This window comes from Macrotis lagotis, chromosome 7, assembly GCF_037893015.1.
Source record: "Macrotis lagotis isolate mMagLag1 chromosome 7, bilby.v1.9.chrom.fasta, whole genome shotgun sequence".
Classification (NCBI taxonomy): Eukaryota; Metazoa; Chordata; class Mammalia; order Peramelemorphia; family Peramelidae; genus Macrotis; species Macrotis lagotis.
Window position 1 is genome coordinate 46547584 of NC_133664.1, and position 16187 is coordinate 46563770.

General features: G+C 37.1%; 1 protein-coding gene across 1 annotated transcript in view; it reads right to left on the minus strand.

Annotated features, from left to right (window-relative positions):
• Nucleotides 1-7449: 7449 nt before the first annotated feature.
• LOC141494563 (uncharacterized) overlaps nucleotides 7450-16187 on the minus strand; it is a 68296-nt gene continuing 59558 nt past the window's right edge. The window contains exons 13-14 of the mRNA XM_074195901.1: nucleotides 15677-15948; nucleotides 7450-8047 (exon numbers count right to left, since the gene is read on the minus strand). Coding sequence (XP_074052002.1) covers nucleotides 15698-15948 — 251 coding nt within the window. The 3' untranslated portion in view covers nucleotides 7450-8047; nucleotides 15677-15697. The remainder of the gene's footprint in view (nucleotides 8048-15676; nucleotides 15949-16187) is intronic.

Below are 16187 nucleotides of genomic sequence, written 5' to 3' on the forward strand. Positions count from 1 at the left end.
TTGTTCTGGGGATTGGGCTCCACTGAAAGTATGACACTCAGGTCGCAGTCCAGCTAGTTGTTTTCCGCGCATACTCTGAAACTATCTGTGCTGAAACTCACCCTCCTGTAGCTCCTCTCCCTCTGGCCAAAGACTCTGTGGCTAAAGGTGGCTCTCACACTCGCCACACACCAAATCCCCTGCAGCTAACGCAGGTCCTCTGGCCTCCCACAGCTGCCATCCCTGTGCTGGCTCTGTGGTCTCCACTCCTGGTTCACCCACAGGCCCTTAAGATAGACCTTGTTGGTAGATATTCTTCTCCTAGCTTCTCTTTGTGGATTTTGTCAATCAAATTTCAGTTAAGAGGTTTCTTTCATGCTATTTTTGAGGGGAATCAGGAACACTTAACACTGTGCCTGTCTTCTCTCTACCATTTTGGTCATAAGTCTGTTCTTCAAATCTTAACACAACCAACCACTTTCTTTTTTGTTTAGCATTTTTAAAAATAAGTTTTACAGATATTTTCAGTCATCTCTTTTGCTTAACTTTATTATTCACCTCCTTTTGCAGCTTGCAACTATCTCTTTAAGATAATTATCCCCTTTTCTATTCTTCTCAGTTGTCTCTTCTTTGATTAACTACTGTCTCCTTTAAGAAATTCACTATTTAGCTGCTTCTCCAAAGGATGTAACTTGTGAAATTTTGTAATAGTTTGTGGGCTTTTGGTAGTATCTTCTGAAACTGTTGTGCAATCTGTAAATTAAAATCTTAGTCTTTCTTACCTCCCTGAATTATGAACCCACATAGATTCTTAAGCCCCCTTTCCCTGAAGCCCATTTTTCTTCCATCTTCAAGATGACTAAATTTGCAACTACATCTTTCTCCCTTCTAGGTTGAGATTAGGGCCCATGGATAAGGGAGCATTCTAAATCCTAGCAGACTCTTTTGGTGGATTGGTTGGTTTGGCTGAATTTTCTTTCTTTTTGCTAGGAATTTCTGTGACTAATATTTGTCATTTGCATCTTTTAAGATTTGAGGGAAGAGTCAAATTATAGGTTTTCATTTATTTTGTATATGTTCCTAATTAAAACACTATATTGAGTTTTTTTATGTCTTTGTTTTTGCAAGGCAATAGGATTGTGCCTTGCCCAAGGTCACATAGCTAAGTAAGTATTAAGTGCCTGAGGCTGGATTTGAATTCAGGTCCTACTGACCCCAGGGTCTGGGCTCTCTTCATTGTACCACCTAACTGCCCCATATTGAGTTTTAATAAAAGGTAAAGTGCATGGAAATATGATATTTCATGACATTCCATAGAATAAAAGAATCAGATTTTTATAACAGCTCACAGAAGCATGTGGACCATTTTCTACATCTCTAATCATATTTTTTCCCTCAAATTTATAAACATCTTCATTAAAAAAATTAACAGGTCTGTTACTAGTAGAATTGAGATATCTCTCAATTCAGCTTCATATCCTCATGAATTCAAGTTATCAATATCACTAACTGGTTGTGTGACATCTAGGTTTGTTTTCTCATCTGTTTAAATGAAGGAATTGAATCAGATGATTTCTTAGCTTCAATGCTTTTCTACAGTTTATGATATTAAAAAATAATTTGAGAGTAAGACAGTATATACCAAAAGCCAAATTATGCTATCAGAAATTTTTTTAAAAAAGGAGAAAACAAATATTAGGGACTATTGGAAGTGCTGTGAACCTTCATCACCTAGTGCCCTTGAGTACCAGAGCCTTGTTTTACTAAGTGCTATGGGAGTGGGAGTGTATTAGAGACTGGGAGGGATATTTAAGCATTTGTATTTTGGTGAATAAATGGAGACCTTGGTGTACAAAGGGAGAACATGTCTCCATATTTCCCATCCCTCAATGCTTGCCTGGGGAAAGATAAGGGAGTCCAGAAAGGGACTCAATTTAAGACATCTGAACAGGGACACCACAGCCAATGTTTGCTAAAACTGCCCAGGAAAAATTCATGGAAGAATTAGAAACTGAGAGGTTGTGATGAATATTTGGGAATATTTAGAAATGGGAAGATTGCTCATCAAGTGGAGAATGGTTAAACAAGTCATGATGCTATATGATGGAAAACTATTATGCTGTAAGCATTACAAGCAGGATGGTTTCAGAAAAGCCTGAAAAGACTCAAGAACTGATGCAAAATGAAATGAAAACTAGGAGAACATTTTACACAATAATACCTAAATTATAATGATGACCAATTGTGAAAAAAGCTACTTTGATTAAGACAATGATCTAAGACAATTCCAAAGGACCTTTGGTGGAAAGTATTATAAACCTCCAGGGAGAGAACTAATGAACTCTTTTTTTTTTTAGTTTTTGCAAGGCAATGTGGTTAAATGGCTTGCCCAAGACCACACAGCTAGGTAATTATTATTAAGTGTCTGAGGTCGGATTTGAACCCAGGTACTCCTGACTCCAAGGCCGGTGCTCTATCCACTATACCATCTAGCCACTCCTAAGTACATCTTTAAAAAACTTTCTTATTTTTCTTGCTTTTGAAATTTGTTTAATATGGAAATGTTTTTCATAATTTCATATGTATAATTGATATATTACTAGCCCTCTCAAAAGGTTAGAGGGCAAGGCTGGAGGGAAGGAGAGAATTTAGAACTCTCTCTCTCTCTCTCCATATATATATATATATATATATATATATATATATATATATATATATATTTAAAAATAGGAAGAGAGAGAAAATAGGTAGAAGTATGTGTCTCAAGAGGTTGACAAGGGGCATGAGTTGACCTCATTCAGGAGCCAAGAAGACTGTTTGTTTGTTTTGCAAGGCAGGGGTTAAGTGGCTTGCCCAAGGCCACACAGCTAGGTAATTATTAAGTGTCTGAGACCGGATCTGAACCCAGGTACTCCTGACTCCAGGGCTCCATTATGCCACCTAGCCACCCCTGAGCCAGGAAGACTGAATATGAATCCTGTCTTGGACAGTCAATAGCTTTGGGGCACTGCACAAGTTTCTTCATCTTTGTTAGTGAGTTTTCTCATTTGTAAAGTCCAGATATAATAATTACACTAACCTTACCAGGTAGGTGGGAAGGATTAAATGAGCCACTGTATTGAAAAGGCTTTGCAGAGATAGTGACAGATAACATTTATATAGTGCTTACTGTGGGCCTCATATTATGTTAAGCTCTTTATAAATATTATCTCATTGGAGCATTACAACAACCCTAGAAGGAAGGTGCCATTAGTGATCTCATTTTACAGATGAGAAAATTGAGGCAAACCAAAGTTTAAGTGACTTGCCTGTGATCACACAGCTAAGAAGTTTCTGAGGGTAGATTTGAACTCAGATCTTTCTGATTCCAGAACTAATATCTACCCTTGCTTTGCCTAGCTGTCCAATAAAGTGCTATCTCACCCCATCATTAGAGTCTTTCCTCTAAGATTGCATTCCATTTATTTTCTCTCCTATTCTTTCCTCTCACTTCTCTCCCCTTTCCTTTTTATCATTCTCTTCCTCACCACCCAATTTCCCCTTCATTATGATTCTTTAATGATGATGAAATATTAATAAAAGAAATTATCATGCTCACTAGGCACATCCCGTGGGCATCTGATTTCCATCCCATTGTTATCTAGATAAATAGCTCCATAATGGGACACAAAGATCTTACAGGAATAAAAATGTTTTAGCATTAATTTATTTCCCAAACCTACCAAGAGGACTTTCCTATAGAAACAGTGTACAGAGATGATGGGAATCACCTGAGACCTTTCTGAGATGTAAATCCATTGAGATGATGGGAATTTACTCAAACTGACTCAAGCTAGGGACAGTTAGGTAGTGCAGTGGATAGAATACTGGCCCTGGCATCAGGAGTACCTGAGTTCAAATTTGGTCTCAGACACTTAATAATTGCCAGCTATATCACCTTGAGCAAGTCATTTAACCTCATTGTCTTAAATAATTAAAAATATTCTAATAAATTGACTCAAGCTATAACATGCCTTGCTACCCTATATAAATCCTAGCTTTACTGATTGATGCTGCTGCTATCTGCCCAAATGAGCTTGCAACTGTCCCTAATCCTTCTCTTCTGCTACTTTCCCTTATGGCAGCTGACCTTCTGCTGCCATCTCTTGGCCCCCAAACACTCACCTTAACACCCCCCCCCCGGGGGGATCAATCATTCCCAACTGCCTTTATTTCCTCTATCTTCTCTCTTTTTTAACTTCTCCTAACCATTGTAATGTTTAAATGAATTTTTTATTCTTTAATACATGTGAGTCATGAATTTGTTATGTCATCAAACCTGAAACTAGACCACCCTAAAAAATTTCCAAAAATATTTTTAAACTTTATTTTAAAACTTCCTCATCTTCATCCTCTATTACACACATGTATTTACAAATGTATGTATATTTGTACATGTGTATATATCTATATGCATAGAAGCATAAATATGTACATATAAATGTATATAAACACACACATTTATATATAGTCATTTACTTGTCTCTCCCATTAGACTGTGAGTTCGTTGATGCTAGGGATTATTTTGTCCTTCTTTGGGTCCTCCTGTGACTGATAGAATCTGAAATAATTAAGTCAACAAAGGGTTTTTTTTTTTAACATAAAGGAATTAAAAGTTTTGGTAAGCAAACCATTTTTAGAAACACAAAATAAATTTTAAAAAGTAGAGAAATTCATCTTCTGACAGAAGGAACACCTGGAAAATCTTTTTCTTTAGTCTACATCTGTTCTCTCCCACATTTTCTTTTTTTTAATTGCTATTTTAATTTATTTTTCCAATTACATGTTATGAAAGATTTTCAACATTCATCCACATGTATATGTTAGACAATTTTCTTCCACCCTCCCTTCCCAAATCCCTTCCTGACTCAGCCAAATCAATATTGTATATGTACATTTGTGCTTAACATGTTTACATATATGTTATTAGTCATCTTATGTATGAAGAATTAGGACTAAGGGAAAAGAAAGAAAACCATGGGATAGACAAGGAAAACCATAAGAGAAATTTCTTAAAAGTAAATATAGTGTTCATTCAGATTCTGTAATTTGTTTTTTTGTTTTGTTTTGTCTTTTTTTTTCTTCATCTGTATGTGGATGGCATTGTCCATAATAGGTCTCCCAGGGTTGTCCTAGCTCTCTGGACTGCTGAGAGGAGCTACATCCATCAAAGTTGATCAATTCACAATGTTGTTGTTACTGTGTATGATGTTCTCTTAGTTCTGTTCCCTTTGCTCAACATCAGTTCCTATAATTCTTTCCATGCTTTGTTAGAGTCTGACCATTCATGGTTTCTTATAGAACAATAGCACTCCATAACATTCATATACCATAACTTGTTCAAATATTCCCCAGTTGATGGGTATCTCCTCAATTTCCAATTCTTTGCCAATAGGAAAAAGAGCTACTACAAATATTTTTGAACATGTGGAATTAATCCCATTTTTTATGATTTCTTCCGGATATAGGCCTAGTACTAGTATTGCTAGGTCAAAGGGTATGATCAGCTTTATTGCTCTTTGCACATAGTTCTATATATTATTCTCCAGAATGGTTGGATTAATTCGCAACTTCACCAACAATGCATGTATGTTTCTCTCCAAGATTGGCTAATTTAAAAAGAAAAACACCCTCACCAATCTAACAGATGTGAGGTATTGCTTTAATTTCATTCTCTAATCACTAATGATTTGGAGCATTTTTCATATGATTATATATATATATATTTATATATATTATATATATCACTTTATTTATTTGAAAATTGTCTATTTATGTCCTTTGACCAGTTATCAATTGGAGAATGACTTGAGTCTTATAAATTTGATTCAATTTTCTATGTATTTTAGAAATTAGAAATTTATCAGAACCCCAGCTTTTTGTTTTCCTTCTAAACTTGACAGAATTGGTTTTATTAGTATAAAATTTTTAAATTTAATGTAGTCAAAATTATCCATTTTGCAATTTATAATGTACTCAATTTTTGGGGGGGGATGATTTTCTCTCCTTTCCATAGATCTGACAGATAAAGTATTTCTTGATCTATTAACTAGTCTATAGTATCATCCTTTATTTTGATATCTGATATGAGATGTGGGTCTCTGCCTAATTTTTGTCATACAATTTTCCAGTTTTCCCAACATTTTTTGTCAAAATGTGAGTTCTTATCCAAGAAGCTAATTTGGGTTTCTCAAACAATAGATTACTATAGTCATTTACTAGTATTTCTTTGGTACCTATCCTAATCCACTGGTACATTACTCTATTTCTTAACCAATACCAGTTTTATATCTGGTACAGCTAAGTCACCTATCTTTAGATTTTTTTTCCATCAGTTCTCTTGATATTCTTGTCTCCCATCTACTTTGTTTTTTGTTTGTTTGTTTTTGTTGTGTTTTTAAATTTTTATTTATTTATTTTGAATTTTACTATTTTTTCCTAATGTCACTTCCTTCTACCACCCCTAGAAGGCAGTCTTTTAGTCTTTACCTTGCTTCCATAGTATACATTGATCTAAATTGAATCTACTTCCAACAATTTATACAATTGTAGAAACCTCCACAATAGCTTCCAACCAATATACTGTCAACTTACAGAGTTCAGTTTTAAGTAAAACAAACAAAATTGGGTTAACATGCATTAACCTTCAGAGTGTCATCTTAAGAATGAACAAATAGAATTACATTAACATACTTTTTTATTAGTTCTCTAAGCTTGTGAATAGGCACACAAGGGAGTTCAGTTAGGAGTTGGATTCCAAGCAGAGTTTTTAAAGAAAGTACATTACAGAAATCAAACAGGGGCATAAAATCAGATGGCAAGATCCAATCAGATCTGGCATAGTTCTGTACATCTGTCTCAAGATACCTTTGCATCACAGGGTGATTATTGAAGTGCCCCTTCACATAGGATGTCTGGATCATATCATAGTCAAGTTGGTGGAAAAGAGGTGCTGAGAGAAATTCCATTAGAGGAGAAAAAGGAATGGACCCCTGACTTGGGCTATCATTGTCTTATCAGCTATGTTACAGATTTCCATAAATCAAAGGAGTCTTCTTCCCCTTCCAGAAGGGCTATGCCATTGTATGACTGTTAACACAATAGCTGAGATTTTTATTTACTATTAGAGAACAGGTGAAATGTATATATTTTTTAGATTTAAATGAAAATAAGGAAGAACCAAAGTGATATACAGTATGAAGCACAATGCAAATGCAAAAACAAGTTGTTTTTTATTTAAAATCTTCCACCTTTATCTGACCATCTGCCAAGTGTCAAAAGGACAGGGTTTTGGTGAGAGTGGACTCCATGACCAGCACCACATTTATGGAACTATCATCAATATAAAAGTCAATATGTATATTAGAAATAAATCTTAAAGGAAAAACAAAGACTCCAGGGTGAAGTAACTTAAAATTTTAATCTGTCCCTGCATGGAGGGTACATGTCATCAAAGAGAGATAGAAACACAGAAACAAAGAGTAAACAACTTTTATCTCTGCTCCTGAAACTTTATCCCTCCCTCGGGCCTTCAATGGCTGAGGATTACATAATTCCCAATTTCCTGGTCTACCTCTTATATGTTACTCCTTCATATATTCCCTGCCCCTGGTCTTGCCTCCACATACATCACATATTATTATAATGAATCTTAAACTTCTCCTTGGATGGAGAAGTTAATATGTATGAAGTTAATTAAGCATACTCAATAATTTAGGGCTCAATGTAAGATAGAACACTGACCCTAGAGTCAGGAAGACCTGAGTTCAAATTTAGCCTCAGACACTTAATACTTACAAACACTAAGAACCAGGACAAGTCACTTATCCCCTTTGCCTCATCAAAACAAACAAATAAATAAAAAAACCCTAGGGTCTCAGACCATTAATCTTGCAGAACAAGACAGTCTTTTATGCTATTATAATATTCCTTTATTATAATATATGCTCCTTATTTACAGGATCTATGGAAGTGAAATTTCTTCTGGTATGGTGTTCTATACTTTACAATGTACCACTCTGTTGTTTATCTAGAAGAGAAAAAGCACAAATTACACAAAGGAATAAGTAAAATTCTATCTAACAGTTAGTTGAGCTTCTGGAGGGCAGGGCTGGCTTTTCCCTCTTTTTGTAAACCCAGAAACCATTAGGTTCTCCTGGTATGATTTGATGAGGGCAAGGTATTTGGCAAAAGAAGACCGTGATATCAGGGAGGTGATGCCATGAAATGTATGTGAACTGGGGGCGGGGAGGCTGTGCTAAGTCATTAGCCTCACTTTCTTCTCTGGAACATCTGGGTCCAGTATCCAGTTATGGATCAGGAGAATTGGAGATAGCCCTGGATTCTAGGTGATCCCATATGGTAGGTGTTTAATAAAGGTTTATTTTTTTTATTAAGCATTTATTTAAAACTCCAGCTACTCCATGTAACATTCTAGATAAGGAGGAATCAAAGACTAAAAAAGAAAGAGCGCCTGCCCTCAAAGAGTTAACATTCTAAGGCTAGATACAATTTGCATCTAGATAGGTATATACATATATATATATATATATATATATATATATATATATATATATAGAGAGAGAGAGAGAGAGAGAGAGAGAGAGAGAGAGAGAGAGAGAGAGAGAGAGAGAGAGAGAATATGCAAAATAAGGACAGAAGAATGGGAGATGGGATAGATTAAGAACCCAATCAAAAGTTAAAACTAATAAAAGAGGCAGAGGTGAGGAGAGAACATTTTGGGCATCAGACAAAAAAGCTCTCTTTGATTATTGAGACCATGGCCCTGACTACCAGGTTCAGTTCCAATTCCAATCCTTTTTCTCCAGACTTTTCTCACTTCCAACCCTTTTGTATGAATTGACTCTTTTGCCATCATTAGCCTCCACAGATTATCATGGTTCTAATGCAGAGTACTCCCAGAACTACTTATATGTGTGCTGCTATGACCAATACTTTTAAAGTTCCTTAAGATGGAAAATGTTTATTGTTGTGTAATAGCAGGAATCTATAAGGATCACCTCCTTCCTAGTAAAGTTTGGGGGGGTATCGAAGATGGGAGAAGGAACAAAATGGGGAAGGGGAAAGGATGGAAGTTAAAGACACATGGATAAAACAGGTGGTACAAAGGAAAATAAGCTTCCTGACAAAAGATTTGACTTCCATGATGTAATCTTAGTTGGGATTTCCAATGTGAAAGCTCAGAGTTGAATGTTGACTTAACTTCCAATTCAGTCATTTTCTAAAACTTGTAGAGCTAGACAGCATCTGATACAATCCCAATCTGACTAAGCATCTCCCACTATAATATCCCTAATACAGGATCTACTCTCCAATTGAAGATACCCCACCCCATCTGCCCTCAGTGAGGGAAGCCTCATTGAGGGTGTTCCTGCCCCTTTAGGATAGCTCTGATTGTAAGAAAAATTTACCTGACACTGAACCTAAATTAAACTATGCTTTTTCTTGACCCCCCCCCCCAACATACCCTATTGTTTTATTTTTCTGGGACCTAGCAGAAGAAGGATTGAGTCCTCTCCCTTGTTTTCTGATTAAGTTGGGTTGTCTAAGTCTATTCTGTACAGCTGTTTCTCAAACCTGAGAATGTCTTAACTCTGGGGAGGAAAGGGCATGTTTGGAATGAAATGACCCGGGTTCAAGTGGCATTCTGGGAAATAGGTTGAACAACCACAAATATCAAATGAGGGGAGGGACAGAAAGGGATATGATCATATCCTAGACATACTATTAAGTTTAATTTGAATTACTAATATTTTCTCCATCACTTTTTGAAGTATAGGTTCCCACTGAGCAATAAATTAAGTCCTAATTTGAAGTACAAAAGCCTGAACTGACAATTTAACAAGCGCCACCAGGAAGCAGGCTCTGTTAAATATCTTTATGGATTTGGGGTTACTAACTTGACCCCTGGGATCACCTGTCAAACAGAAAGGATAATTTGTGTATTATCAGGGTTGTTGTGAGAAAAGTCCTTTTGTAAATCTGGAAGTGCCTTGAAAATGTGAGCTGCTGAATGAGGGACAAGGCTTCTCTGACTTCTTTTATCAGGCTGCAATGATTCTCTCTATGCTTGGGGATTAATGCCAAGTCCCTGAACAGTCTCCCATAGAACCTACAACCATCCCTGGGCGTGATTGGATAGGTCAGCAAATATGTGCATAAAGGTGTTTCTGTTCAGACCAAGTGACAACTTTTATGGGGAATTGCCTTCAAAAACAGAGTTCTGTCAAACTCCAATCTGAGTTTGGAGATGCAATCTTCATCCACAATCGGCCTCCTTTCTCACTTTAGCTCTGTCTCTGTGGCTTGGATCCTGACCTACACAATAATTAGGCTCATCTATGCAAATCCTCCTTATTCTTACTCGTGTTGTTAACCTCAAACTGAGATAAACCCCCTCTTATTCCTCTTTTACCAAATTTCTGCCTATGTTTTAAAGCCCAACCCAAGTGCTTACCCAAGATGCAGAGTATGAAATTATTGGACTTGGAGTCAGGAAAAACTCAGAATTCCACCCCTGGTAGTTTTTAGCTGGGTGACCACAGACAAGTACCCTCTCCTGAGGCTCAGTTCCTTCACAAGCAAAATGAAAACAATAACATCTTTAGTACCCAGCACCCTATACTACAATCACATTGGCCTAGAAAGAACCACATAAGGTTCCATCTCCACTCTAGATCTTATCACATGCTTTTTCCTCAAGCCTATTCAGTACTTCTGCTTAATAGACTCCTTACCTTCCTTAATTGACTAGAGTGAATCTCATGGTTGCTTTCAAGTTGGGAAAGAAAATTAGGGAAAGGTTCCCTAAATAAAACCTTCTCTTGCCATCCTGATCCCTTACTCACTTGTATCCTCTCGGAAATAACTTTGTATATATTTTTTATTTCATTTTTAGTATCTATGTGATTTTTCCTGGAATGAAAGCACCTTGAAGACCAGATCTAAACTGGTTTTAGTTCAGTATTCCCAGGTCCTAGCACATACACACTGAATAAATGAAGCAAGCTGGCAGGGACCACTTATGTTGTCAAAGTCCTTCAGTGGGAAGCCTTTATTGTGTGTGCCCAAGTACTTTGGTGAGCACAGAAGATATAAGGAGAAGCCAGAACAGAACTCCTGCTCTCAAGGATGACATATTCTAATGGAGGACACAGCATACAGACAATTCTGGTATTTATAGGACATGCCATGCACACATATAATAGATACTAACAGGATCCTAGTTCATGTCCCCACTCATTTCCTCCCTCCTTCCCAAGGGGCCCATTAAAATTGAATAGCAAGTGTACACGTTAGCCTAACTCCTGCTCAGGCCAGCCAATGAGAAAACTGCACCACCAGGAATGTTAACCCTGGACCCAAGACCATAAATCATGGAAGGGACTTTCCCTAGAGCAGTACATGTAAACTACCCTTCTTTGCCTTCCTTTGGGTGAACTTCTGAGGAAATCAAACTAATTGTAATATAATTACTATATATTAATACCCTCCCTAAGTGGGCTTTTCCATATGAATTTTGGGTAACACATGAACAGTTCCACCAAGGCTACATGGTCCCCTCATAGCAAAAACCTGCATAGCAATGACCCTTTAAAAATCCTTGTCTTGTTCTGTTAGTCAGCTATTACTTCAAAGGAATCAAATGCACAGGTTGGTTGAGTAATCACCAGCCTTCCCTCAGTGACCAAGTGTTCTTGTCCTGGGCAACTTCCATGGAACTTGTCAGAGTCCTATCTCCTTTGAGAAGCAGAGTCCCCTTGGGTGTATGAACCCCAAATGAATTGTTTTGTTTTTTTCCAAATTTCACTAGTTCAATACCTTGCCTCTCCAATGGAGCAGAGCCCAGTAGTTCTGTGATCATTAATGAATGATATTGGTTGGTTTTAGAGATGGATTGAGATAGACCACTCAAAAATACTCTTAAGTCTTGTCATTTTCAAACTTCATCAAAGTCACACACTTGATCTATCTCAACCAGCATTGGAATGTCTTGTTGGAGATCTTTCATGCCAAGGAACCCCAAAGATTAGGGATAAACCTCCAATGATCAAGTAGAATATAAACACTTAGTAGTTTACCTAGCATATAAATAAACAAAAAGAATCTCAATAAAGATTTGCTGATTTGAAATTTGAAAGAAAGTTGGAGACACGTCCCTGAAAAATCATTGATGGAGCTATCAAAATGAATCTTCAACCTATTGATATTTTTGTTCTTAACACTTGAGCATCATGATGTTCTAAAAAGGATCATTGATTAAAAGTCATATTACCTCAATTCTGGTCCTAATTTCCTATCTAAGTGGCCTTGGATAAAAGAATCAGTTTTCTCATCTGACTTTCTCTAGCTTCTGTTTGTTTCAGGGGCTAATCTTCATATTTTTTTAAATTTTATTTTTTTTGCAAGGCAATGGGGTTAAGCAACTTGCCCAAGTCATACAGCTAGGTAATTATTAAATGTCTGAGGCCGGATTTGAACTCGGGTCCTCCTGACTCCAGGGCCGGTGCTCTATCCACTATGCTGCCTAGCTGCCCTGTCTAGTCTTTTCTTAAATCTATAAGAAAAAAATTGTCTTGTGTGCAAAAGAATAGGAGATGATCCCTAATAAAACACAATAAGTTTCGATTTCAAGAAAGCCTATATAATAAATACTTCACATTTTACTCAAAATTGTATATATCTTTTCTTTGCTTCTTTATGGTTTCTCTTTTCTGCTGTGCACAGGCTAAGATTAATGATGGCTATATACATATATTATACATATATATACTCACATACATATATTCTTATATATTCATATGCACATATACATATATATATATATAGGTTCACATATATGTATGTATTTGTTTTTTGTGTATCTCTCATTTTTATAACATTTCCTGCAAGCAACAATTCTTCCTCACTCCTTATTTACTTTTACTTGATACTTGCCTTCCTAATCCTTAACCTATCACCCTTTCAAAAATACATCCCTTATCCATCCTTTTTTACCCCACTCCCCATCGATCTATATTCCCTTCTATATACCTTCTTATCCTATTCACTTGCCCTCTCAGTACCCTCTCCATCCTCTCATCTTATTTCTTTCTGAATTTAAAAGACTTTCAACAACACACTCCCACACATATGTATGTATGTATATAGTATTCCTTGTTTAACTCAATCCTGAGAATGGGTTTCCAGATCAACCAGCTCTCCTTCCCCATTGATTTCTCTGCATCAGTTCTTCCTCTCATACTTCATTTGTATGATAGGATCTCTCTTTTTTTCTATACCATTTTACCTTTTAGAATCTCATTCAGTCGACTCTATTCCAATCTTTCCTTCAAACTACTCAATTACTAATAACATTTTCCAAGTATAAATAGCAAATAATTTGTCCTAATTGAATCCCTTGTAATTAATCTTGGATCTTATATATCAAATTTTCTATCAAGTTCATGTCTTTTTGCAACAAAATCCTGAAAGTCTGGAAATCCATTAAATATTCATTTTTTCCATTTAGGATTATGGTTAACTTTGCTGGGTATGATATTTCTGGCAGCAACTCTAGTTCTTTGGTTCTTCAAGATGAAGTGCTCTAAGGCAGCTGGGTGGTGCTGTGGACAGAGTACTGATCTTGTAGTCAGGAAGATAGGAGTTTAATCTGACCTCAGACACTTGACATTACTAACTGTGTGACCCTGGGCAAGTCACCTAACCCTGATTGTCTATCATGAAGGGCTATCTCCAGTGGTCCTGCTCTACATCTGGCCACTGAACCAAAGAGGCTCTGGAGGAGAAAGTAAGACTGGTGACTCAAATCCAATTCATGTGCTTGTCATGTAATCACCTTCCTGATGTCATGATTCATCTTCAAAAATGAAGGACAAACATCATCATCATCATTATTATTATTATTAAGTGCTGCAAGACCTGTGGTCTTTTACCATAGCCACTGCTGGGTCCTGTGTAATTCTAATTGTGACAGTCATATTTGGACTCTTAATATTTTCTAATTGCTCTTAATATTTTCTCCTCAACTTGTGGTTTTTGAATTTGGCTATGGCATTCCAGTTAGTTTTCCTTCCAGGATCCTTTTCAGGTGGTAATTGGTGATTTTTTTCCCCCCTATTTCTATGTTCCTTTAGTAGTCTAACATTTGTGAACCACTTTCTTAATTATTTCTTTCCCTTGACAAATTTCAAAAGAGTTCTTATCTTACAGATTTTATATCTTCTTTTTGAGTTGGTTAACATTTTCTACATAATTTTCTTGCATTATTCTTATTTTTTTAGTTTTCCCTCAAACTCTTTGATTTTTAAAATCATTTTGAATTTTTCTATTAATTCTTTTTTTGGGTTGGTAGACATTTGAAGTTACTCTAAGGGGTAAAAGAGACTTTGTTTTTTGCTTCAGTATCTTCTGAAGATGAACTCTGTCTTCTCTATTCCCATAGTAATTGTCTATGGTCTATGGTTTGGTTCTTTCTCCTTTTGCGTGATCAGTTAGTTTTTTTTTTATTTTAGCAGCTTGTTTTGATCTTCACCCCAGTCCTTGAGTATGGGAAATGGTCTAAGGATCTTTGTCCTGGACCCAACCCCTGGACTTTTTTCCCCTTTCCTTTCCCCCTCAGTACACAATGCTAGAAATGATCTCATTCTTTGAGAATCCCCCAGTAGTTTTAACTTTCAATTTTCTCCTCTGACCTGGAACTAAGACAGAACTCAATTTTCCTGCAAGTGTTCACTGCCATCAGTTTCCCAAGTCATTGTTTCAGCACTCACAGGGAGTTTATGGTTCCTTCTTACCCAGAACCCTCTCAACAACACAAGTACCCCTTATCAGTAGGGGTTCTCTCTCTCTTCCCCTGCTCAGTTGCTGGACTCCACAAAATGTCCAGGAGGTGAGAATTCCTGTGCCTGAGATAGAGGCTACCTCCCATCCTAGCAGCCCATCGAGTTCACCTCTTGGGGATCTAGCCTGAAAGTGTTTATATTTCACTCCAGCTGATATAGGTCCTGGGATCTTTCTTTGTTTCTACTCTGGTTGTCTTAGGAGGACCACTGTTCTGCCTCAGCTCTGGTTTATTTTGCAATTCTGTGTTGTTCATGGTAAGATGCTTTTGACTGGTTTGTGGAAGAAATCTTGAAAGCTTAGAATTCTCTGGAATTTTCTACTTGGCCATCTTGCCAGAATCCTTCCCCAATATCTGACCATTTTAACTGATGCTCAAAATGCCAGTCAAGGCTCTCTCCATCTTTTCTAACTGGAAGTGAGGCAGACATGGTGTGATGGGAGATATGTATAAATCTGTATCTGGATCACACTAGTTATGCAAATTAAGCTGGCGTGCTTGCTTGCTAGTCCTGTGACCATATACAGGAAAATCATTTTACCTTTAAACCTCAGTTTGTTAATCTGTAGACTAGATCTGAGAATATCTGCAGTAGTAGCTTAGTTGACTAGGGGTCAATTGGGGCTCACAAATGACAAAAGATGGTTTAAAGAAATCAGGGACAGTCAAGGGGGAGATTACACTTATGGGGGAGGTGGGTAAGAGTAGGAGGGTATCAGTGCAAGGGAAGCCTGGAGAGGTGACCCTTCCCCTTCCCAGAAGGAGCAAAGCCTTGACTATGCCATGCTATCTTACCAGAATTGTTGTCCAGGTCCATTATTTTTCACTGGTAGAAGCAAATGCACAAAGTTCCAGAAGATCAAAGTCCCACCATAAGGCTTCGGTGGCTGATCCCTCAGAGGCCTTTTCCAGTTCCTGATCCCTGATTTGAGATTCTTCCCCAAAGTGTCTCATGAGCTTGTTCAGTTTGGCTTCGGTCATCTCATCCAGATTCCTCAACTCCTCTTTGGAATAAAAAGGCCAGGCCATGTCTGGCCTTTCAGAGTTGTCAGTGGGACTGCTGGAACCTGCAGGTGAGAGGTGGGACAAATCTTAAAAATGAATCATTGTCAATAATCGGGCCTTTGAGTTATTCCCTAACTCCTCAGAATATATAAAATTTATCCACTCTTTAAATTCTAACACAATGAACCACTCAGGTTGCTTTATACTTGTGATCACACAGTATTTTTTAAATGATTTTCTAATTGATATCTTTAGTTTCTTACATCATCATGGTTGACCCCAAGTATCCACCTCCCTGAAA